The 24,681-nt window shown below is 43.8% G+C and overlaps 3 protein-coding genes across 3 annotated transcripts; 1 reads left to right on the top strand and 2 right to left on the bottom strand.

Annotated features, from left to right (window-relative positions):
- Nucleotides 1-2,504: 2,504 nt before the first annotated feature.
- On the top strand, nucleotides 2,505-7,043 carry larp6a (La ribonucleoprotein 6, translational regulator a). The gene is made up of 3 exons (XM_035395853.1): nucleotides 2,505-3,290; nucleotides 4,320-4,518; nucleotides 5,007-7,043. Exons 1-3 carry the CDS (start codon nucleotides 2,551-2,553, stop codon nucleotides 6,123-6,125), a joined length of 2,058 nt encoding a protein of 685 aa, XP_035251744.1. The 5' UTR covers nucleotides 2,505-2,550; the 3' UTR covers nucleotides 6,126-7,043.
- Nucleotides 7,044-7,946: 903 nt separating this feature from the next.
- adal (adenosine deaminase-like) lies at nucleotides 7,947-12,645 on the bottom strand. The gene is made up of 10 exons (XM_035396446.1): nucleotides 12,386-12,645; nucleotides 11,533-11,663; nucleotides 11,376-11,436; nucleotides 10,975-11,062; nucleotides 10,106-10,187; nucleotides 9,816-9,942; nucleotides 9,418-9,498; nucleotides 9,197-9,335; nucleotides 8,967-9,067; nucleotides 7,947-8,873 (listed from the first exon to the last, which is right to left on the bottom strand). Exons 1-10 carry the CDS (start codon nucleotides 12,428-12,430, stop codon nucleotides 8,682-8,684), a joined length of 1,047 nt encoding a protein of 348 aa, XP_035252337.1. The 5' UTR covers nucleotides 12,431-12,645; the 3' UTR covers nucleotides 7,947-8,681.
- Nucleotides 12,646-12,766: 121 nt separating this feature from the next.
- tm2d3 (TM2 domain containing 3) lies at nucleotides 12,767-16,197 on the bottom strand. The gene is made up of 6 exons (XM_035396447.1): nucleotides 16,041-16,197; nucleotides 15,318-15,419; nucleotides 15,050-15,210; nucleotides 14,688-14,862; nucleotides 14,096-14,171; nucleotides 12,767-13,999 (listed from the first exon to the last, which is right to left on the bottom strand). The coding sequence occupies exons 1-6, from the start codon at nucleotides 16,099-16,101 to the stop codon at nucleotides 13,834-13,836; spliced, it is 741 nt and encodes a 246-aa protein (XP_035252338.1). The 5' UTR covers nucleotides 16,102-16,197; the 3' UTR covers nucleotides 12,767-13,833.
- Nucleotides 16,198-24,681: the final 8,484 nt, after the last annotated feature.

Here is a 24,681-nt window from a genome sequence, read left to right as displayed (position 1 = left end):
AAATGTGTGCAATTTGCTGAATACATTTTTCATGATAGATGGTCACATCTTTTAATAATTCAGCGCATGCTTGTGCTAATAAGAGACTGCTGTTTGGTTCAACCCTCAAAGCCTTCTATTCTTAGCAAAAATATCCTATTCAGAGGTCCCTCATTAAATTCTGCAGTGAACCTGGATATGCAGGATGGGAGTCCCTCGATGACTCACTTATAGCCAATAATGAAAACTCTGTTGTCTGCACACTGCGTTGGACGTGGGGGGGGGGGGGGGGGGGGGGGGGGGTTTAATCCCTAACAGCAGGGGGCATGGTTAAACCTGGCTTTGTGCTCTTAGGCCCCAGGATCACCTTGTTTTTCCACAGGGAAAAGCTGCAGGGTGGGTGGGGTTATTCTTAGGCCACAGACTCATAGTCAGTGCAGCTGTGTGGTGTCTCTCCTACCACTTATAGGAGATAGCTCCAACCAAAAATAAGATAACACTTTTTTTTTTTTTTAAAGAGTAGTCAAGTAACATCCACACATACAACCTCTGCAGACATTAAGTAGCTGTACAAGCTGGTTCCTGTAAGTTTATCATCTTACTTTAGATTATTAACCCCTGAATACAACCATTGTACAAAATATCCTTCATTGCACACACAACCCGTCATACATCAAAATATCAAAAGAAAATGCCAGTTAGTGAACTATCCCTCTTAGCTTTTGAATGTGTTGCCAAATATATGCAAGGAATGAAGAGATCTGGGGGGTAGTTCACAAAGCAGGATTACCGAGTTAGCTGGACAACTGCGCTGATCAAAACCTGGAACACCTTTTTACTTCAGTCCATGTTCCTGATTTAGGACGGTTCCAGGTTTTACTCTGTGCAGTTACCTAGCTAACTCAGAAATCCTGCTTCGTGAAGCAGGGCCCTGTTCTATGCTCTGCCCTGTAAACAGAACAGATCCCACTACCACCAGCACCATAAAGCTGGTCCTTAAGGAAGTGTTGCTGCATGGAAGAAAGGTAAGTCCCTGTAACTGGGGAATGTGAAGGGAAAGAGGAGCCAATGTTATGTTGTCACAGTATAAGATTTAGCCCCTTACTCTGATTTCCTCCAATGAATGCCATCACATCCAATACAACTAAGAATCCTCTACTGCACACATCAGCATTCTGTCCATCAAAGTGAGGGATGAATACACAGCCGTCTCTAATAAGACCTCTTCCCCAGAAATCATGCTCCCTCAGCAAAAAGTCATCGACCAGCCTACAAAATTATCACTGTAACAAATCCAGTTTTCAGAATGTCGCATTGCTATTTGAACTGCTCTCTTTCAAAAGAAACAAAATCAGTGTAGAAAACTGTACACAACCACTGTTTTTACCAGGAAAATGCTACATTTTAATATTTTTACTTTTCTGAGCTACACTAATGTACATAATGGATTGGGCTTCTCATCAGCACCAAAGTAGAAACCTGAATTATTTTAGCTGAAAAGAGGAGGCTGAATCAAATTTTCTGCATCAGAATTCACTTTATGACTTGTGCGGGTATGGAAATGCATGCAAGTCAAACATTGTAGTTTTGGACAGTATGGAAATACATGAAAGTCAATAATTGTAGTTTTGGACAGAAGAGGCAGCGCCAGTGTGAGGTATGTTTATTGGCAGAAAAAGCTTTGGCTCATCTACAAGCTGTGTGGCTTGTCTAGGTGGGTAAAGGGAGTTTCTCTTCTCTCACAACCTGCACGTGACTGGGGCGGCTTTGCCTATCCTAAGTGCTGGTCTGTAGCTAACACCTCACGCTTGGATGAGACCTGGCAGGGGATAATAACCAGTTCAGTTCCGGTGGATGATGTGCCCTCTGTCTGCAGAGACATGACATCACACACTCTTTCCCTACGTACTTTGGCCACGAGCCAGACAGGGCTTTGCGGTGCAAGGAATGAGTCATTCCATTAGCTGGGTGCCTTCTGCCAGCGCTGAGGAGACAGCATTCTCCTCAAGATTTGCATGGCCGTTCGCACTGATTTGCATGAGTTTGCAACAGCAAGGTTGTTACAGTACATAATGAACCAATCCCTCATGCCTGACATGACCAGATGAGATTGGGGTAAACTGTGTTGTTGCTGTAAATCCATCGAGACGATTTAATGTCATTTTTTTGCCAATTAACCGCTGTCGAAAGTTTACTGCTTGTCGAGAAATAACTGACTGACGCTATCATAAATATGTTTTGTGCGATTAAAAAGATAATTAACGTAATTCGATGCTAATTTAATTGTTAGCATCAGTAAACCACAAAGTGCTGCTTTGAACTTGAGTTTATAGAGCGCTTCTCAAAAATAAATCCTTCAACAGCCATATCCGCCCTAAATGCTAAAGCTTGTTATCCAATTTGCAGGTCGAGAACCTACCGTGGGTCAGTAGCATTGATTGGCACATTAACCTGCCCTGATTATCGAGTGTTGTAACCAAATTGAGAAATTAATTGCCACCTTATAAAACCACCTGTTAGACGGCAGCCGCGTCGCTAAAACAAGCAAACCATACCAAAAAAAGGAGGAAAATGCACGCGTTGGTCCATACGTTTCTCCGCTGTCTTTCTTTGCTCTTGCCTTCCCACTGGTTTCAGTTAGGTTTTTGCTGGTGGATTGAAGATGAATGCGGAAAGACGATATGGCCCAATCCCAGAGCTCGTTTCAAAGGAAGAAAGCCTCTTACCGACCAGGAAGTAAGCGCACACAACGCTTTCATCCCCTCCTCTTCCCCTGCTCCGAGCTGCATCTCGCTTGCTGCTAGCCCTTCGCCGCCACAGGACACTCCGCAGGGTACAATCGGGGAGCTGTGGCAATTTTTGGAGCGCTTCTTTGGGATACCTCTTTCTATCCTCCAGCACTGGTTCCCAAAGCGTCGGCCTTTATTTGCTCAGTATCCTTTCACCTGCAAATCAACTACCGAAGGTATCGAGGATAGCGCAGTTGTTGCTGAGAGATCTCAGAACATAATAGTTTCTGCAGAGGACGGTAACCAGCCGAAAACCAAAGCTTTCATTCAGGACAGTATGAGCGCGGCAATGGAGTTGCCTTGCCAGGGAGAATCTATGTCAGATTCAGCAAGACTGATAACGGCTGAGGAAGAGGGAGCGGACGATAGACAGCTGCAGGGGATGATGACTCAAGTAAAGATAACTGTTGCCATTCAGGCAGCTGAAGACGAGGAATTAGATGACGAAAACTCCTCAAACCCTATAGATTTCCTTGAGGGCAGCGGCAGCGAAGATGAAGTTGGAAGACACGATAAATCCAGGTAATTTAGCTACAGGCTTGGCTACTAGACCATTAGGGTCTTTATTCCTGCATTTGGCTCCATTTACTTAATCAGTTTGCGATAAACATCGGGCATACTGTACAAGGAGGTCTCGTTATAAAATCTATAGTGTTGATTATAAAGCGTTGACTTAATTATGTTGTGTTAAAGTAGGCTTTAATTTAACCTTGTGACATTATCCACCTGTAGTCATGCATTGTAATCCCACTGACGTAAAACCGAGCGACCGGCCAACTAGAGAATTCATGACACCTTCACGAAGACCTGTTGCTTTAATTCCTTTGCGTCATTCCCTGCGCTATTTTTGTTCTTTGTAATGCCTAGGACCCTGATCCATTGGCAGGTCTTTTGTAACGATTCGGCCTATTCGCAATGTAATTCTCAATCTGTACTCAGCGGGCTATGTGTAACTTGTGCTAAACCTTAACCTGGTTGGCTGTTAAACATGACCTAGCCCGATTGCTGAATTTAATAACAGGACATTAATGCACTACATTCGCCGATATATTGCGTTACGATCTTCACTTGCTGGCTGTATGGGGAACTACCAAAAACACGTAGGATGGAGTTTGCCTTAGTGGCGCTAGCGTGGGAATAGAATTGACTGTCTTTTTAAGGGAGGGGGTGGTGAGTCATCCCTGTAACACCCTTACCACTAAGTTCTCGGTATAGTCTTATCTTTGTGTATATTAATGTGCCTACATGTATTGGAATAGAAGACTGGTTCAGAATCCAACCCTGGTGTTGCATTGACACTGAGTAGTGACTGGCCTTCTGCATAGAAATAAACTTTGCTGTGCAGTTGGCTGGACACACCCCACTGAGCACAGCATAGTGCAGTGTAAGGTCACCTGTCAACACTTTCCGCTGTGCAGTTGGCCTCCTACTGTAAGCATCCTTTTTAGATGGAATGATTTATGTGGTTATCTTCAGTAATGGACATTTTCTCTCTCCAGGTGTCTAGGTATATGGCTGTGTAAGCAGTGTCACCTCTTTCCATTCTCACAGTGGTGCAGGTACAAGTGGCGGGGAACTGGAGGAGGTGAGCTGGCAGCCCCCGGACCCTGAGCTGATGGAAAAGCTGGTGACACAGATCGAATATTACCTGTCTGATGAGAATCTGGAGCACGACGCTTTCCTGCTCAAGCATGTCCGTCGTAACAAGCTGGGCTTCGTCAGTGTTAAACTGCTGACATCCTTCAAGAAGGTATGCTTGCTTTGGCTGCTGCGTTCTGTCGGTAGGGAAATTCTGTAACAAGATTGCTATTCATCAGCTGTTTTAAAATCCTGGGGATTTCTGTTGCTTAAAATAAAGATTTCAAAATGGCAATCATTTTAATTGTTCTAAAATTCAGTGGAACTTTTTTTTCAGTGGAATTTTGTCAGACACCTTATCCTGTTTGCAATTTCCTTTTAATGTTTGGGTCATAAGGAAATGATTGAACTTGAGTTCTTACTAAACTTTAGAAGGATGTTGCTGCAATTAATCATAGTGCTGTGAAGCTGTAATTTGCGGCTGAAAGTTGTGGAAGGTGATTTTTTGAAATACAAAATCATGCCAGAAGTACTGCATGAGTACTACTGAAAAACGTTTCCGCAGTTCTCAGGAACTGAGATGGAAGAACTTTCATGATCATATGCCCTGAGCAACTGTTTGACAACCACTTGTGTGTAATTTTACATTTGGCTTACCAGGTGAAGCATCTAACTCGAGACTGGAGAACGACTGCATACGCGCTGAGACAGTCGACGCTGCTGGAGCTGAACGAGGAGGGGCGGAAGGTGAGGCGGCGATCCCCGGTGCCCGTGTTCGCGAGCGAGAGCCTGCCCAGCCGCATGCTGCTGCTCAGCGAGCTGCAGAGCTGGCCTGAGCTGGGCGTGGCCCTGGAGGGCGGGGCGGGGGACGGCTGCGAAGGCGGCGGGGTTACTCAGCAGGAGCGCCTGATGGAGCTGCTGCTCAAGGCCTTCGGGACGTACGGCCCCATCGCCTCCGTGCGCGTCCTGAAACCGGCGAAGGAACTTCCAGCTGACCTGAAGAAGCTGAGCGGACGCTACACCCAGCTGGGGGTGGAGGAGTGCGCCATCGTGGAGTTTGAGGAGGTGGAGGCTGCCGTGAGGGCCCACGAGGCCGTGGCAGGAGAGGAGGAGGGGACGAGCACCCTGGGAGTGAAGGTGGTCCTAATTGGGACAAAGCCGCCGAAGAAGAAGGTGCTCCGAGAGCGCCCGCGTGAGGAGGGAGGCATGCGCAAGAGCCGCTCCCTGAACAGCAGAGTCCGGGAGCTGCAGTACCTGGACGAGTCCACCTGCAGCTCGTCAGAGACTGAGAGCAACCCCACCACCCCCAGGCCGGTCCGCAAGACGCAGTCCCTCAACAAGCTGAGCCCCACAGGAGGGGGTGCCAGCTTCCTGCAGAACAATCACCTGAGCCCAGCCTTGTCGCCCCGCTCCAGCCCCTGGTCCAGCCCCCGCGTCAGCCCACGCACCAGCCCCTGCCCCCAGCGCAAATCCCCGCACATCCAAATGTCTCCCCTGGCCAGCGAGGGCAGGCTGAGCCCGGAGTCCGGCCGCCGCTGGGCGGACTACTCTTCGGACAGCAGCCTGACCCCGATCGGCAGCCCCTGGGTGCAGCGTCGGCGCCAGGTGGCCTCCCTGGAGAGCAGCCCCGTCGGCAGCCCGATGATGGGCCGCAAGATCCAGAATGCGGACGGGCTGCCGCCCGGGGTGGTGAGGCTGCCCCGCGGCCCCGATGGCACCCGCGGCTTCCACAACCCCTCGGTGGAAGAGCGGGGAAAGACTGCAGCAACCCAAACCTGATCCGGCGGATCGGAGAAGAGCCCACACACCCAGCACGCTCCAGGCAGCAAGCCGTGTAGGTGAGAGAACTGAAGCATCCCTCCCCCACACACGGTGAATGAGAATATGAACAGTAGAATGCCATTTTTGCTAATTGGCCTTTTGTTTTATTTCGTTTTTGTTTTTTAAATCTGTTTGTAAATTTTATTTTTGTGACCATTCAAAATGTTATTTGTTCTAAGCTGTTACTACTGCAAGAGACTAGAGTTGGTTTCCGTGAAATCCCAAAAGTTGAGTGCTTTTGAGCAGTAAATGCCACACAGCAATGGAGTTTATCCCCATAAGCGTACTGGGGTGTTCATGAAAAGGGGTGGTGGGAGGAGGAACTGGGGTCTGACTCCATTTTTATTTACAATGTCTCATTGTGCACAGTGGGTCAAGTGAAGCATTTTCAGTGGATGTTGTGAAAAGTGGACATGGTGTGACGTACTGACCAATGATTCACGGAAAAGGTTGCATGATGTTGTGAATTCATCACTGTATACCATTTGTCTGTCTGAATATTACAAAAAACAGTATTTGACTTGTCTTTTGTGAAAAGTGGCCATTTTCATGTTTACAGATTCTTATTTGTTTTATTGTAGCAAATTGGCTTTAATTTGGTTTCCCCTTATGCCTCAGGTGACTGATAGCTAATGCTGCTAATATAAGATGCTATCCTCACTCTGAAATGGTGATTATATAGCCTACGGTCTGTCTTACCCTTGAGAGGATGTAGGCATCGATGCATTTCCTGTTTGTTTGTGTGGGAATGGCAGTGTTTGTGTGTGTGTGTGGGAGGTTAATTTGACGGTCCATGCTCAGATGTTGCTGCAGCAATCAAATGTGCATTTCCTCTTGTACAAATAAAGCACTAAAATTGCATTTGCACTTGACCGACTTTGGGTACTGTCTGCTTTTTTTATAGAAGGAAAATCAATGTCTAAATCATTTGTTTGTCTTTTACATTTCACCTGTTATGGTCCACATGAGTATCCAACTTGAGTGATTCAAGATGTTAAAATGGATTAAGCAAATTTCTAATTGCATTACAGCAGATTTTAAAGCACTTGTCTACCCCTATCCAGTTATGAATTTTGGCATACCTTGTTCGTTCATTGGTAAATTACACCATCCACCTCTTAGGTTAGATCATGCATATAATGGGTTCTGATGTTTCTCCCCAGACTATTTTTTTTCTAAATGCACTGTCCTTCATCCTTACTGAAGTATGGCTGCAACCGTATGTAGGCCTATTTTATATTTGAATTGCAACCCTTTTTCAGCAACTTTCTGTTCAAAATGAAACCATTACTCGGTGCATTGCTTTTTAGACTACATCAGTCAGACTGCATATTGTGAAACGATGCATTGCACCTAGGCTCTCATGTGCTGCAGAAAAGCTAACGGAACCACGGTTCAGATTATTTTGCGGATTCCCATATCATAAACTGATACCTCAAAGGTATGGTGTAGAAGATTTCACATCATTGGGGGAGAGGAGGATACGAGTAACTCAAGTGTTTCATTGTAAGTGAGCCATGCTTTGCATGGACCGTACCCATTTGCATTCGTATTTGTTCCCAAACTGTGCAAGTGCTGTCTGGTTTCTCCCTTCTACAGTCTGAAAGTAAAAACCAGACTGAGTCTAGACCAATTCAAGTAACTGTTTCAAGTTTGTCAGTGTATAGTGTGAAAGGACTTGAGTGACAAAACAGACCTTCAGAATACTAGAGGTATATTTTAAGAATGTTTTATACATAAATTCACCTAATGTTCCCCTTTTTTTTTTTTTTTTTTTTTTTTTGCAGCCTTTAATTCCTTGTTCATACATTGAACTTGAATTAACAAACTATAATTTTATTTGTGCTTAGTCTGTTGATAGTGAAAAGATCAATTGTCAGATTTTCTGTATTAGTCTAAGCTATGAGAAATCATGTCACATCAAACTGTAACATCCATTACAAAACCCCATAATCTCTAATAGTTTTCCCAAAAACATGTGACCTACACCCAGTGATGCTAATCCCTCTCTCAGGTGCTACCCTGAAGTACAGTATTATACTTTTCTAATTTTGTACAAAACATTTATGGTCTTGAGACCCAAACCACAAGGTTATCTCTGGTAAAAACCATTCTTGATCTCTAAAGGGTTTCGTGTTCCTGCTCACCTAGGTCTACCTTCTGTTGACAGTGGTTTCCCTCGCTCCCAAATCGGCAGTTCTCAGCTTGCCTGGCCATAACAAACACCAGCCTCACCAGTGTTATATTAGAATTGCATCAACTTGGGTATTTCACAAATTACTATGGGTTACTGTAATCTATTAAAGCACACTGCTTTTAGGTGATCATCGGAACATTCATCGAAGTACGACAAATATTTTAACAAACCACAGGTCAATTGAACCGCTTTTCTGTTCCCCAATTTGAATGTGGTACTTCAGAATCTGGACACAGCATGTTTTTCTCCACAGACATTCCTTTCCCTGAGGGTTGCGGGCATCCATCTGGACATCCCCATCTGAGGTGCAGCTGCAGTCAGCGGAAGACCTGGGGCTGGAGTGACACCCACCTCTGGTGCAGCTTCTCCTTGAGGTGATCGGGGGCAAAGCTGCAGTCGATGGCCCGCTGGGACAGCGCCCACATGGCTTCCTGGCTGAGCCCAAACGTGGAGGCTGCCAGCTGGTACTCCTGAGAGAGCTCTGTGCTGAACACCCCCTTATCATCAGTCTGCGGGGAGCAAAGAAGCAAACGTCAAGAGTCTTAATGTGTGGATAGGAAGGGGTTTTAGAGTGGTGTGGTGAATGGGATATATATACTCACACACAGTACACAAGGGTGTCCCAGCTGGTACCAATACAGGAAATGGTGCTTATCGTAGGATGACACCACTTGACCCTTCACATTGGAAGTCAAGCACAACTCTGCAAGGGATGAGGGCCAATAAAACGGTTAAAACATTCTGTCATTGAGTTCACGCTCTGTTTCAGTGTGAAAAAATTAATGTAAGTGTGAGAAAATGAGTGTCGAAACGACTGGCAGTATATTCTTACCAAGAGGGATATTTCTCTCCCTCACTTTGTCCACCAAGCTTTGGGACCCGCCCACTTCTGGGTGTAAGAACGTTCCATGGCCAATCCTGTCAGGAGGCAGGGTCAAGAGTAACTCTGACTCCTCCTTCTGGGAGGGAACCTGGAACAAAGCAGTTTCTGCTTTTCTGGGGCTTCTGCCTGAATATTATTTCCAAAAGTGTCATAGATATGCAGCTCAATACCTCAGATAGATGTAGAGCAAGCTTTAGTCCACAGTTCTTGGCTTTCTGCAGAGCAGGCAAGAGGTCCTTTCCATGACCAACCTTTGGAAGGATACCATATAATTTAAAGCCTTCCATTTGACAGAAACTGAAAAACTTGACTGAGTAAACAAGGTTTTTATTAAAGATACCCAATACTTGCCATGCCTTTTATAACAGAGCATTGTAGCATATAGTGCACATGCATTTATGTATGTTGGCAATAGCTGTATGCATTTTTATTGTAATAAATACTGTCATTTATCTGAGAAAAAAGTATTGTGCACTTCCATTTTACCAAACAAAAGTTTTTTTTAATTACAATGTGTCAAAGGTATGAATATATTTTGAAATCACTATGTATAGTTTGATCCACTGACCTTCGGATCACCACTGAGATCCAGTCCAACCACAACACCATCACTGGACACCATGAAATCCTCTGCAAGTTTAACAGTCTCCATGGCAACCTGAGGTCCATTCCTTCGGTCAACAGCCACTAGAAACCTAGATAGGACAAGAGGTACATACAGTGAAGTCATTACTAAAGTGGTGAAGACACTCAGAGTTATTTTTGCCATGGATATGATCAGACATGACAACAGTATACAATATACTGTATATATCAATAGTTAAGCTTGTACTTAGTGCGGTTAAATGTTGCTTTTACCTCACTTCAATGTCCAAACCTTCTTGTTGGCATTGACGAATGGCTTCAATGACTGTTTCCACATACATCCTCTTTGTTAAACCTTATCAGTAAAAAAAAAATTGTACATCATTTTGAAAAATAAACCAAAGACTCAATTATTTCTTTGTGTTGTGTGCCAGCAGGGCGAGCTCCGCTGTGTGTCTTTCTTCATAAAATGGTATACCTGTGTGTGTCTCCTCACGGGGCGAGGTACCTGCGTGTCTCCTTATGGAGAAGGATACCTGTGTGTGTGTGTGTCCTCACAGAGAGATACCTGTGTGTGTGTGTGTGTGTGTCCTCACAGAGAGATACCTGTGTGTGTGTCCTCACAGAGGGAGATACCTGTGTGTGTGTGTGTGTGTGTCCTCACAGAGAAGGATACCTGTGTGTGTGTCCTCACAGAGGGAGATACCTGTGTGTGTGTGTGTGTGTGTGTCCTCACAGAGAGGGATAACTGTGTGTGTGTGTGTGTGTGTGTCCTCACAGAGAGGGATACCTGTGTGTGTGTGTGTGTGTGTGTCCTCACAGAGAGAGATACCTGTGTGTGTGTCCTCACAGAGGGAGATACCTGTGTGTGTGTCCTCATCGAGAGAGATACCTGTGTGTGTGTGTGTGTGTGTGTGTGTGTGCTCAGAGAGAGATACCTGTGTGTGTGTGTGTGTGTGTGTGTGTGTCCTCACAGAGAGAGATACCTGTGTGTGTGTCCTCACAGAGGGAGATACCTGTGTGTGTGTGTCCTCACAGAGAGGGATACCTGTGTGTGTCTCCTCACAGAGGGAGATACCTGTGTGTGTGTGTCCTCACAGAGGGAGATACCTGTGTGTGTGTGTCCTCACAGAGAAGGATACCTGTGTGTGTCTCCTCACGGGGTGTGCTCCTCAGCTCCAGATACTTCACTCCATCTGCAGCAAACTCACCAATCACAGCTTTGGCAACCTGTAGGTCAAGACACCTCTTATTCTCCCTGCATGCATAATTCTGGTTATAGTACGATCATTACAAAGACTTGGAATAGTTCTTAATTTTCCACATAATTTTAACCTAGTGTATTTTCCCTTCATGCTAAGTTGATAAGATAAATTAACAGCAATGCAATAGAAAATACTGGTGCTCAAAAAGTGATTATAAAGAGCAGATGTTCTGTGATTCTGTTATGGTTTTTAACTGCCTTCAAATAATGGTCAATGTTGCAAAGAGTCATACTTCCCTCTTAAACATGAGCAGGAGAAAAGGAATTAGGCTACTGTACCATGAGAATGTCTTCTTCTGTGTCTACTAGTCGCTGAATCACTTTGAAAACCTCAAAGCATCTGCAAAATAATAGAGATTTATCAGTAATGTTAAAGGTTACTGATGAATCAGGTTGGCATATTAGGATAATCTCTGGCTATGAAGAGACTACCTACTCATCCAGTGTCTTGCGCTGACCCTTACGGATGGCAGTCATGCTGTGCTGGATATTGAGATGTGGTTTACGGGAAATTAGGTTCTCCATGGTGGCAATACTGATGGAGCCATTGAGGTGGGCATGGAGTTCCTGCAAACATTACAAGACTCTTTTCAGTTTTTATCACAATTTTATCTTTAAAAGACACATTTCATATGTAACTTCATAAGACACATTTCATATTCAGAAATCACCCGTTTTTAAGCAAGAAAATAACCTGTTAAATATAAATCTTAATGACTGAAAGGTAATAAAGGTAATCGATGTACAGATGTCTTCAGTTAAGTAGAAATACGCATTTTTCAGTAGCTAGCAAGTTATATAGAAACATGCTGAGCAAGCTAACGGCAGCTAATTAGCGAGCAAACATTAAATGCTTACATAAGCTTGCCGTCCGTAAAAAATGTTATTAAAGCGCAAGTTAGTGGCATGGGAGCACCGTGTTTGTTGTAGTTCGATGCTGGGGGTACTTGCCAAAGCCCATGGTGCTTTGGGTTGTGTAACGTTTGCGTCCAAACCACGAAACTGTACTCGCCCTACGTAACGGCTGATATAACCCACTGAACTGTCTGGGAAGATGGCCGTTGTTTGCATTATTGTTTGGTCTCCCCTGCTATGCGAGCTTGATCTGGTGTGAAAGCGACTTCTGCTGCACGAGCATGGTTCCATCTCAGATTCGCCTGATCTCTGCTTCAGTGTAGCGCTACAGTACGTTTTCGTGATTGGTGCATTCTTGTCCATTAGCTACCAAATCACTTATCGTGACTTTAGCTAACGTTGGTTGTAAATGGATAAAGCAAGCGATCACTTACCACTTTTGGAAGCTGTCGGTAAAACGAATCTGCTGGCTTCTCCATCCGCGTTGAGAACAAAGGATTATAAACTGTAACTCAGTAACTGGCTCTTTGTCATACAATTGTAACGTTTGAGAAACAACGCTTTATAAATAACATTAGCACTGTTCTAACTCAGCCTTGGTCATATAACAGTTGCTTTCAGTGCACATTTTGCATTGCACCGACTAATTGCAGCTCTCTAACCACTCCCCGCATCAACAAGGACCCACTCAGGACAGTTCCCATTACCAGGAAAGCAGACTAAAACCTAAACATGGGGAAAATGATGCGCGATATTCATTACGTTATTTCTGATACTTTAGCAAAAAAAAAAAAAGAGAAAAAAAGGCAAGAATATACAGAAATCCTTCGAGACTTTATATACATTCGTTTTAACAAATATTTAGTTACATTACCAAAACGTGTACACAACCAAATCTTTCAACAGTAGGAAACCAGTTAATGCTGCACATATTCATCAACCGAATGAGTAATCATTCTCGTATTTGTCGATTAAGTATTACATTATATATACTTTGCACATATATACATTTACTGTACAATAAACCTTTTTCATTTGAAGTTTCAAAATTTGCGAACGATGAAAACAGAAGCGGCTTAACCATTAATTCTAAACCATCATCACAATATTGATCTCTGATTTGCATAAACTATCCCAAGAACACTTACAAATATGTTCTATATGTAATCCTATAGAACATTTATATACAGGTGGCTTTTCTGGACATACTTTGTAGTAGGATTTCAAATGTACTGAGTCATAATTATATATCATACACAACTGATCACAAAAAAGATATAAGCAACCATCAACAGTCTGCCTGGCAAAAGTCACTGTGAAGATGCTTTCAGTTGTCGCAAAGCATCGAGAGACCGTAGCCAGCAGCAATGCCTGCCTTGCATCCAATAGCAGTTTTAAAGCGTCAAACAGAGAAATCAGTTTTTATTTCCATGTTCCTCTTCAAAATAGATACAATCATTCCATCACATTAATGGACAATCTAAGCCACAGAGACACTAAAGTGATGGAAAAAGACAGGACACACTGAACACACATGCGCAAGAAGCTCCCTGGCTCTCCTAAAGTGCACCTCACATGTCTGACTCTAATCGCTGTTCCTTGCTCCATAAGATTCTATTTTAAATTATACATTGAATTAATAAATAATACAAAAAGGAGAAAGACAGTCTTGAGGGATGAGCATGCCATCTGACAAGTGCAAATGGAGGCGTCTCTGACCAGTATGTTCCAGGGGGGTGTTTGGGGCAGCGCAGTGTGTTATAGAGGGATTTGGACCAGGCAGGTGTATGTGAACAGGAATATCCTGATAGGGGGTCATAAAAGTCACACTCATGGGCAGCACACCATGCAAGCAGCAACCCCTCCCCATCTGTTCTTCAGCTCAGATGTACAGAGAGCCATCTGCAGGCCCCACGTAGCCCACTCCAATCAGCAGCACATCGATCAGCGTCCAGATGCCCAACCCTCCAAAGCTGAAGAGCTTCCCGAGGCCTTCTCGCCACTGGCCAAGATAGAACCTGTCGGCTCCAAACCCACCCAGTGTAATGCTGCAGACAAACAGACACACACACGGTTAGCCTCGGTCCTCACGACCATAATAACCAGTGCTAACGGGTGTTCTGCACTATGAGAGAGAAAGGTACCTGAGGGCCAAGGCTGTTGACCACTTGTACCCTCCGGTCCAGTTGCAGTACAGACGTTTTGTGAAATTTCGATTCCCTGTAAATAAACAAAAAAGAGATACATCTGTGCAGTACCACATCGCAACCACTTTACTCATTTAAAAATAAAACACATCCTCACTGAGTTGCAACAGTGGCAGTCAGCTCTATGGTGGCAATGTGGTGTAATAGTTAGAGGAGTGAGCTTGTAACCTAAAGGTTCCACGCTTGATTCCCAGGTAGGATACTGCCATTGTACCCCTGAGCAACCTGAAATCTGCTTAACCTGAATTGCTTTAGTAATATATCCAGCCGTATAAATGCATACTGTGAAAATGTTAAGTCGCACTGCTAATGTGCCTGCTAAAAGCCCATAATTTAATGTCAGCCTGAACACAAATTACACCAGCTGCCTTAAAATCAAATGTAAAACTTCTGGCAGTGCGAAGAATTAAGAAGTAGCTTACAAATATCTAAATAATTTAAGATATACTATAACAGTATAGAGCAATAATATACATAACATACATATTGTTTGTTTTCCAGTTCATCACATAGTGTGGCAGGTGCTCACCCAAACAGTGCACGTGGTCCAGCACAGTACAGTTGGCATTGTAGCGTTTGCGAGGACAGGCCACTGTCATACAGCTGGTAGAGTTGGAGCACTGGTACTTTGAAGGGTCCAGCTGCCAGCAGAACTGGCAGGTCATTGTGAGAGAGAAGTTGGTCAACTGCTGTCCTGAAGGCCCCTAAAAGCACAGAACACAGAGATGCTGCGTACCAAGAAACACCCACCCGTTCTGCCACCTATTATTAAGCACTCTCTCGTGTGAAATACAGTGAACACTGAAAATTATGCAGGTGCCCAAAAATGTACTCTCCATCCTCCTGCTGACAGCCGCCACTAACAAAGGCAATGCTGCTTTGCAGACTCACAAGGCAGTGGACACCCTCGAGGGTCTTGCAGGAAAAGGAGGCAGGCTTGCCATACGAGCAGTTGTAACGTTCAATGCAAGTGATGCAGCTAGCAGGTAGCTTGGAACACAGGCCTCCACTCGGACACTTGTGAGCGTAGCCGGCCAAATCTTTTGGAGACACTGCATGGACAAACAATTTAACTGTAAGATGTATATAAATTACATTTTAACAGATGCTTCATTGTTATTCGCCATCATATTCATCATTACTTTAAAAGAACCGTTACCTGGAGTGGGAGCTGCGGCCACAGGGCTTGTAATAACCGGACTCTGCTGTGCATCTCGGCTGTACGGGGGTTCCTGGCCTAGATGGGGGGAACTCAGGTACCCTAAAACACGTGATATACAAAGTGAGGTTAGTACAAAGGTCCTGACTATAGCCAGGGTTTAGCTTAGTTAGCTAGTTTACAAGCCCCATGACCTATTTTTTTTTTAACTTTGTAATTTTACACGTGCAAATACATGGAAGCCAGATGATTTCGTTTTTGGAGTTACACACTATCCATTAGAAATGCAGTAGTATTCGTAGTCACAAACGTTACTTGCTTGGTAAACAGTAATACATGTTGCTCTTAGACATTATCTGCCATATACAAAAGACAAATCCAGCGCCTACACTGCTAGCCAACTTAACTTAAACAAACGAAGGTTGCGTAGCAAACATATCGATAAATCGTTTACGGGTGAATTTCTAGATTGTAAAAGTATACTGTCTTACAGCTAGCTATCTTTTGGGTACGGTAATCTATAAGCCATTGTGGCATGCAAACCGTGTCAGGCTGATCTGATCACGGACGCTACTGTGTTTGTTTGATGATTCTGGTACGGTTCGAAGTAGTTGGCTAGCTCGCTAGCATTGACAAAGATGTCCTCTGGCTAACTTACAGACAATGGGCCGATCAGGAGAACGCCAAATTAATTTAATTTTTACATAAGTAGACTCCTCCTACCGTTTACAGATTGTAGACAAGAATCTATAAACAAAAGAATCGTGATCCCGCAAGCTCTCATGATAAATGCAGCTTTCTCAGATCCCCGAAACTAAAAATCCCTTCCCATCCCGAAGCTTGCTCTGCACAATTTTGACTTCCTCAAACCTTGGTTAGTCCAAACTCCGCCTACTTCCCCCTTTAAAGGGACCGCGCCGAAATAACTTACCAACCGTTTATTGGTGGTTATTACTAATTAATGTAAATTTAGGCTGCGTTTAGAAAATAAAAAAGTAATAAAAAATAAATAAGATAAAAATAAAACATTTAATGTGTAATGTATTAACAATACATATACAACAATACATCCCTGATAATAAGAAAACTGTATACTAGTGTATCCGATCAACCTCGTTTGATCACCAGGGGGCGTCAGTGAATAGTTTCGATTAAAATCAGTACTCAAAGGGCAGACCCTTTTTTTCAATGAAAGGGAAAATAAATGTATTTTCACATTTATGAATTTTAACAAAAATGAGCGGTGCTACAAATTATTTCAAGCCGTAAAATACGTAAAATAAAATTGCAGTATCAATTTGAGGTAACAGTGCAGAGGGTTTTCCTAGACAGAGCATAAATTACACACAGGATGGATTAAATATTTGAAACATTCATTAAAAAACAAAGGACTGGGTAATACAGAGGAATGTAACACCACTGAAGTGTGCAAAGCAAAAACAATAAAGTGAAAGTGCATGTGTCAGGCACACAGTTATCCTCTGTCACTGTGCACCAAACACAGAGCATCAGAAATACGCAAAATGCCACAAAGATTGTGAATTATTCTAATGTTACAGCAAAACACATTAAAATTATATGGTACTTTGTCACTTCATATTATCTTCTCTAACTATATTAAGCCAGAGTGAGCGTTACATTTGGAGTAATGTCCTTTTTTTTGTTTGTTGAGGAATCAGACACCACATGCTGAGTCGTCTCAAACAGAGAGAGGTGGTTGAGTCAGTTTGGGCAGCATTTGGACTAAGCATATGCATCAGGCACATAGTAGCTGCTATAGACCTCAGATGTTTTGAGTCCAGAACAGTATGGCAACGTGACAATATATCCCTAAGAATTCCTTCAATTAGCCTTAATGTAAAAGACTCATTCCCACAATGCAGGCATTGTAAAACAAATTGCAATTACAATAATAAAAATATGCTTGTAATTGTGATTTAATATGTGGTGTAAATTATTATACTGAATAATATCTCTAAAGAAATAAATAGTTACTGTAGTTAAAGAATCCAAGAACCTTTCTCCATTAAATTGTTGCTTCTTGCACTTACAACCTGGTGCCAGGAGATGGCACCCTTTACAAACACAGCCATAGTGTTATTATTATTATTATTATTATTATTATTATTATTATTATTATTATTATTATTATTATTATTGTTATAAATAATGGTCCACGCTGTGTGTCCAGGTCTGCCATGTGAGGGAGAAGACTCACAGTGTCATCTCTCAGTGAGGAGTTTGAGGGGTAAATGAGGGTAACAGTTCCGCCTGCTGATGGTTGAGAGCAGGGTCCCTCAGAGACATGCAGCTGCTGCTCGCTCTGTCTGGGACTCTGCTCCCCCCATTAAGCCAGGCAGGAAGAGAGACAGACAGGCCAGGTGTGGCTGGGCTGCAGCTGCTGGAAGGGACAGGGAAAAGGAACAGGGTCCCAGCCCTAGAGTATACCATTCTATACCAGTCTGGTTTGTCTTGGCCTCTGTGCATGTGTTATAACAACAATCCCAAGAATAACGTAGTGTCATTTTCTTTAACAGAATATGGGCTTATGTTGAATTTGAGATTCTGCAAATGAGTGCATAATGCATTTTTTACTGTGTGGCCTCTATTCCTACTTTTAGGAATAGAGGCCACCAATTTTACTAATTTTAGAAGTAAGTTACCCATTGAATTTGAAAGTTCCTTTGAATTCAGTGATTAGTAATCAGTAATCATTTGGCTGAGACCCCACCAAGGGTGAAATTTGACTGTTTGATGGAAATTCTGTGTATTTGTTCACAGAGGGTATAGATGCCCTGGGGCCTGGATGTGGGTGACCAAACCCATGAGACTCAATTGGTCTTGGCCATAGTACATCCTTACACTGTTTATCTTCTTTTCTGCCCTTGTGAATCTATGAAATGGTATATCTTTTGTCAAACTTTGAATGTATATTTATAGAATTTTTCATGTGTATGTGCATGATACATGCACCTGTGTTCACGTGTACTTGTGTGTGTGTGTGTGTGTTCATGACACTCTTGCTACACATCTACTGCTTTCTTTCCCCCCTCTCCAAATGTTTCGTCCTGCTTTGGTTTCAGGAATGGAGAATGGAACATGGAATGGAGTACTGAGTATTTACATTCGCACCAATGAAGTCTAGGCAACCTGTTGCCCAGACACCCAGAACGTCCCCGCTCTCACCAGCAGCATATGATGTGTGCACCTGTACCGCACCTCACTCTGCTGCTGGCTCATATCCTGCACTGATTGGCTGTCCTTGGGGAACACAACTTCGCTTGTGTCATTCCCAGTTAGCCCATCTGCTGAAGCAGCGACTGCCAGTCTATACATCGGGAATGTACACTTTGCACACAAGGGCACTTGTAGCATGCACTTGTGTGGAAACAACTCACTGACACAACTTCGGCCCCCCTGAGGAAAATGGGCACCATGTTAGCGACTAAGTACCCCACTGAACTTTTTTTCTGTAGTTAACTGTTATTGGTGGAGGCTGTGGAAGGGAATGTGCAGTTGTTCGAGATGTTGATATAGTCTGGAAACACAGCAGCGGTCTCCCTTCACTTCTACCCCTCTATTTCTCTTTCTAAGGCGTGAAAGAGAGAGAGGATGAGGGAGCCCCCCCCCTCTCCCTCCCCCTCCCCCCTCCTCGCCCCTCTTGTGGGCTGGCGTTTATTAGCATCGGCTCCACATGATCTCATCTGGGAGACAGTCCTAATGGGGAGACGGGATTTGAAGCCAGATGTGGGTTTGAGCTCTAGAGGAGTCCGATGCCAGTGCCTGTGTGTGGTACTCAGACTCTGCCATCTGGTTCCCATTCAGAACCATCAGATCATATTTTAATGTTATTACACATTTAGGGAAAAAAATGAGACAACTATTGTCTTTATATTAGTGCAGGGCTTGAATACTCCCTGCTCCCCTTCTCAGACTGAGGTAGGGAGATTTCTGCCATGGCACGTCAGCAAGATCAAAGCAGATCCATTTCTGTCTTGTGCTTGGCCTTTGCCTGATTAAACTCCCAGGATGCTTTGCTGCTGGAACGCAGAGTTTCCTGCCCTCCTCTCCAAGACAAACTGACTTTTCTGGGCTTCTATGGAGCGGCCTCAGCTCAGTCACTTCCTGAGTCTGAAATATGCCCCCTGAGCACAGCTATATGGAAGTGAAGTTAACTCCACTCTACCTCTAACACAGTATTATTTCTGTTGTGTAAGTATAAGAAAGAGTGGAGGCGCAATGACATATCTATGCTTCTTCTGTCTTCATCCCTGATGTCACCAAGTGTAGTTATATAAAACATATCAATGAGTTCTTATCAATCAGATACACTTAGACGATCTAATCCTTTACCTAAATGTGTTACATATGAGCTAAAATGTGCTTTAGATTAGTTAACATTACTTGATTTTATTAATGTTCCCAAAATATTTATTGTTCTTTGTATTTCTGTGGATAATTAATTGAACCTTCCAAGCTGAAGCCTCCATAGCAACACAAAGGAAAGATTAAAGACGTGGGATCTGAAGCCCCCTCATTTGAAGTTTTACGGGGGCCTAAATAAATTCAGATGCCGCTGCAATAATCTAACGCTGCACTCAGAAGTCTTGCAGATCTGAACCATGTGTGGGTCAGGAGCTGAGTTCTCAGCCGCCAAAGCTGGCCTCCATGTGTAGGCAATGAATCAGCTCTGCAGTCTCCAGAGGTGACCTCACACACTCTCCCCACACTCCCCAAGGGCAGCGGACTAGCTCGACTGACCCCAGCATCTTTCCATTAATACCTCAATACATTTGGTCTATCTTTACCATTTCAGCTTCGGCCATAGTCAGCCCCATGGTTATGTTTCTGTGAGTTCAATAGGTTCTGTGTGAAAATTCAGGTGCATAATTATGAGTTTTGGTGATTATCTCAGTGATTTCAGTTATAGTTTACCTGCATTCTGTGTACAGCCTGATGGTTCATCTGTACAGCCAGGGATCCTGCACTGTAGATTCTGTGTGTAACTGTGTAGCTGTTTACTTTGGGTTTTGTGTAAAAGCGTGGGTTTCTCTGCATTGTGGACACCAGTCATGGGGTATCTGCGGAGGCAGTCGCATGTATACCCTCCCTCACACTCATTTACACACTGGGGCCTATCTTTGCACTATCGGGAAACAACAGAAGGACAGATAATGAGGAGAAATGGCACCATAGAGGCCAGCTCGTGTGTTTGAATATGGCACACGCTGGAAGCAGCTCTTCTGGGAATGCACTTGAGCAGTAGTGCCTGTCAGTGGCCTTCTCAGAGGTTAAGCGCATGACTGTAGTTTCAGTCTAAAGTTTCATGAGTATTCCTCCTCGCTTAGAATTTTTTTCTCTCCTTTGTAAAAAAAAAAAAAAGAAAAGAATATACGAGCCTCACTTTCACCATTCTGTTCTCACCACAGGAGCGGGCCGCTCTTTGATGTCTCCTCTGATTTGGGCCACTCTGCGCACCACTCGGGCGGAAGGGACGGGGCAGGCCGATCTCCAGCTGTGCAGCCATCCCATAAACTTCACCTTCAGAAAGTGAATCCATGTCCTTCACCCCCGTACCCCGGCCCCCAGCAGCCCTGCCCCCACATCAGAAAACACTTAGAGTTGCAGCCCCCTCCGCACTCATAAACTACTTCAGCTGCCTTTAGCCTAACACCTGGGTCAGGGACAGGGTGAGGGGGAGGGAAAGGGGAGGGAGCGTGGCGGGTAGAGGAGCTGTGGGGGTGGGGTGCAGGCCATTATGTGGGAAGTATGGAAGGAGTGCGGGACAAGGGGGGAGGGGAGGACACAAGCCTTTGAGCAGTGAAGCAGAGACAGCCCTTCCCTGTGTGCAGCCCGGCCGAGAAGCCAGACAGCTGTGCTGGTAACTGGGATCTTTCTGAACCAATCACACAAAAGGTGATCTGCACCCCACTGGGTCAAATTCAAAGTGTGTGAAGACACACACAAATTACATGCAAAAAGTAAAAAAATAAAAATAAAATAATGATAATAATAAATTATTGGATTCTGATTAAGGGGAATGTTCAGCATAAGAAGGAGCAACATCAGTCTGCTGGGTACATACAGGGTCATGCTGTGTGTTGCTGAAGTTCTTGGTGGTCTGGGACAAGGAAAGGATTAGATATTGTTTGGGGTTAGGCCAGCAGCTGATGTTAAAATACAGAAATCCCTCTCTATGCTCTCCTTCCTGTTTCTCCATTGCTGCAGCCAATGACATGGCAGATCTCTCACCACCTCACACACTGCCCTGCAGTTCCAGCACACTGCTGGCTCGCTGGCCTCATTACTCATGCACTGCTGGCTCATTGGAATCACAACCTCAAGCCACAGCAGCCTCCGAGCCAAGAGCTCAGACCAGATCTTGGTGAAAACTCTTCTGAGGGGAATCCAGTTCATGACCGCACTCTTTCAGTCTTAATGCATTGACACAAACGCAAGATGATCAAAGATCAAAGGTCAATTATAACAGATTATATGCTTTGTGTCAACCAGCCAGTGTAGCTTCTATATGGATGCAGTTCACTGTTGCTTTTGAAGTTGTCCTACTGTATTTGATAAAATACTGAACTACTGATAAAACAAACGGTCTTAGTGTTCACCTGACATATCAAAAATCCAATGTGTGATTCGTTATATTTGATGAACCTTAAAGCTTGCTGTAGCTAATTGCAAAAAATATATTCAAGTTGAAGTGAGGTGGACATCAATTTATCACTCTGGCTGTCTGTTTAAACGAAAAAATCTGTCTAGTTCTGTGTTTATTTACGTATCTAATCATATCTGTAACAGACAGTTCAGATCTAATAATAGATTGATGCTAGAAAGGACCCATGTACTTGACTGTCCAGCACCAAGGTCTAGAATTTGACTGATAGACTGACAGTTACATGCAGTACACTCACTTTACCAAGCTGCATGTGCTCAGGTCAGTGTTTAATATTCACATAGAGACTATGAAATGCTCAAATTTGAGTGAAACTAGCTCTTGTTTGCTTCTGTAAGCAAAGGTTGTGTGTAGTGATCTACATCACTCCAGCAGCATATCTTTAACCGCAACAAAGGCTAGCCCCACTCGCGCGCTCGTAATGAGGCGCTGTCATGCTTAGCGTCCAGCAGCGCACAGTTTTAGCAGCGAAGCGTCCGTCCGCGTGCTGTTTGCACAGACTCCGCGGCTGCTCTCCGTCCTCTTCGCCCGTGCAAGTATGACAACGGCCCCTGTCAAAACAACATCTGAGCCGACCATGTTTATACAGAGGCAAGCTGACGGTCTCCTAATGATCCCCATTTCCTTTCAACAACACCCACTGGGGATTACGACCTCTCTCCGCTGCCCTAAGTGTAAGGGCATGAGGCCGTCTGTGCAGTGGGCACCGAGCCCCGCCCCTCTCCTCTCGCGCTCTCGGGTGGGCAGGGAAGCGTCTGCGTGGTCTCGTTGTGATGGAGGTTTCCTGCCTTGTTTGCATTAGCCATGCATTGCACCGCATTAGCTGGGCTGGGCCAGCAAGACACAGGCGACGACTTGAATTTCCATCAACTTGGAATTGTAGCACACCCAGCCAATTCATGTGGCAAAAGCCTTTTTCCAATTGTCAGCATTACAAAATTTGGACAATTGAAAAAGGTTTAGTTTTACATTTAATTGAATTACAAATCTAATTTCTAAAATATTTTTTAAGCTATATCAAGTGCATATCAGCCAGTGTATCTTTGATGGAGACTGTTTAAAATGCAGACTGTTTAACAAAGCAATCACAACACGCTGGACTGTCACGAAATAAGAAAAAAGATGGCATTCTAATGAGTGTCAGGTACCCTGCCACCAAAGTGGTCAGAGTGAGGAAAGCACTGATCCTGATGTGCTAATAAACAATTAGCACATTGTAATTGGTGATTTGGTAATTGGTGAAGAGCTACTCCTGCAGAACATGCATAGCAAGCTACAGGTCTATAGTGTTGGATGTTTTGCTAAAAAAAAACCTGGACAGAGGTGGCACGGCGGTGCAGTGGGTATTAGTGTGCATTAGTGTGCTTAACAACATACAAGTAAACCAATAATTAATAATAATCAAAAACAATCAAACCAGTGAATTCATAATAGCCCCTATATTAGAAATATTCTCTGCACACATTCAAGCAATGGCCTATCAACGCGGACATTTTGTTATTGGAGGAACTTTTGGCAGTTACACTAAGACCCACAGCCATGTTCCACTGGACTTCACAGGTTTGTATTCGGAAAACGATGCTTATTGTACCTCCTTCATTGCTGCACACAGAGCAGAGTTTCCACTTCTTACAGTCCATATGACTGCTGTTCAGACGTGACAGACGAAGAAGGCATGTTTGGCAGTTCACTTCTGTTTTTCTCAGTCTTCATTCATGTGGCACCACGTAGCACTTCAGTAGATTACTTATGCCATAATTTCAGCTCTCCAGCCCCTGTAACACACAGAACGGTTTCAAATGAGAAAAAGCTGCTTCAATATCGAAATGAGAAGGAAGCTGCCTTCATTGATGTTGGAAATGTTTTGAAAGTGATCCTGTGGGTCTCACCTTTGTCAGCTCCCTGAACACACATAAACTCCCAGCACTGTAGACTTACCGCACCCTCACCACATTCTCCACTCAGGAAGCCCAAACGCAACCACACAGAGAGGAGCTTCACTTCCACAAGGAAAGTGTGCCTTTTGGTTTATTCGTTTATTCTTATTTGATGAGGGCCAGCTCACGCAGAGTGAAAATGGAATGCCGGTGAGCTTTGACAATGCCAACGCTTCACAGCGGTTATTTGCAACTTCAGGCCACTCTCAGAGGACATCTTAGTTTTTTATGGAGATAGCTTGTTGGTTCCAGCACCACATCCTCCAGGTTATTAGGGAATTAGTGCAAGGATAATTATGATAGTTATGACAATGATGGTTCTTCTTATCAGCAGCAAATCAGCTGCATGAATCCACTGACAAAACAATATACAATGCTGCAATTACAGTAACACTTCAGATCTAATCTTCAGCGGCAAACCAAGTGGAACACATCCTAAAACATAATATGGTTCAAGACACAATTTGCATTGTGTATTTAATTAAATCTGATTTGTAGATGGTAGATACAGAATTTTATCTTATCCGCAAAACTGCAGAAGTAATGAACAATAAACAGATCTCTAATATTACTTACACTACATTTCCAAAAGTATGTGGACACCTGAACATCTAACCTACAAGTATTTGCTGAACTTCTCATTCCAAATTTATGGGCATTAATATGGAGTTGGACCCCTTTTGTCATTGAAACCACCTCCACTCTTGTGGGAAAATTTTGGAACATGGCTGCGGGGATTCAG

Source organism: Anguilla anguilla, chromosome 16, assembly GCF_013347855.1.
Source record: "Anguilla anguilla isolate fAngAng1 chromosome 16, fAngAng1.pri, whole genome shotgun sequence".
Classification (NCBI taxonomy): Eukaryota; Metazoa; Chordata; class Actinopteri; order Anguilliformes; family Anguillidae; genus Anguilla; species Anguilla anguilla.
The sequence above is the reverse complement of the archived record's forward strand: the minus strand, read 5'-3'. Positions and strand labels throughout refer to the sequence as shown.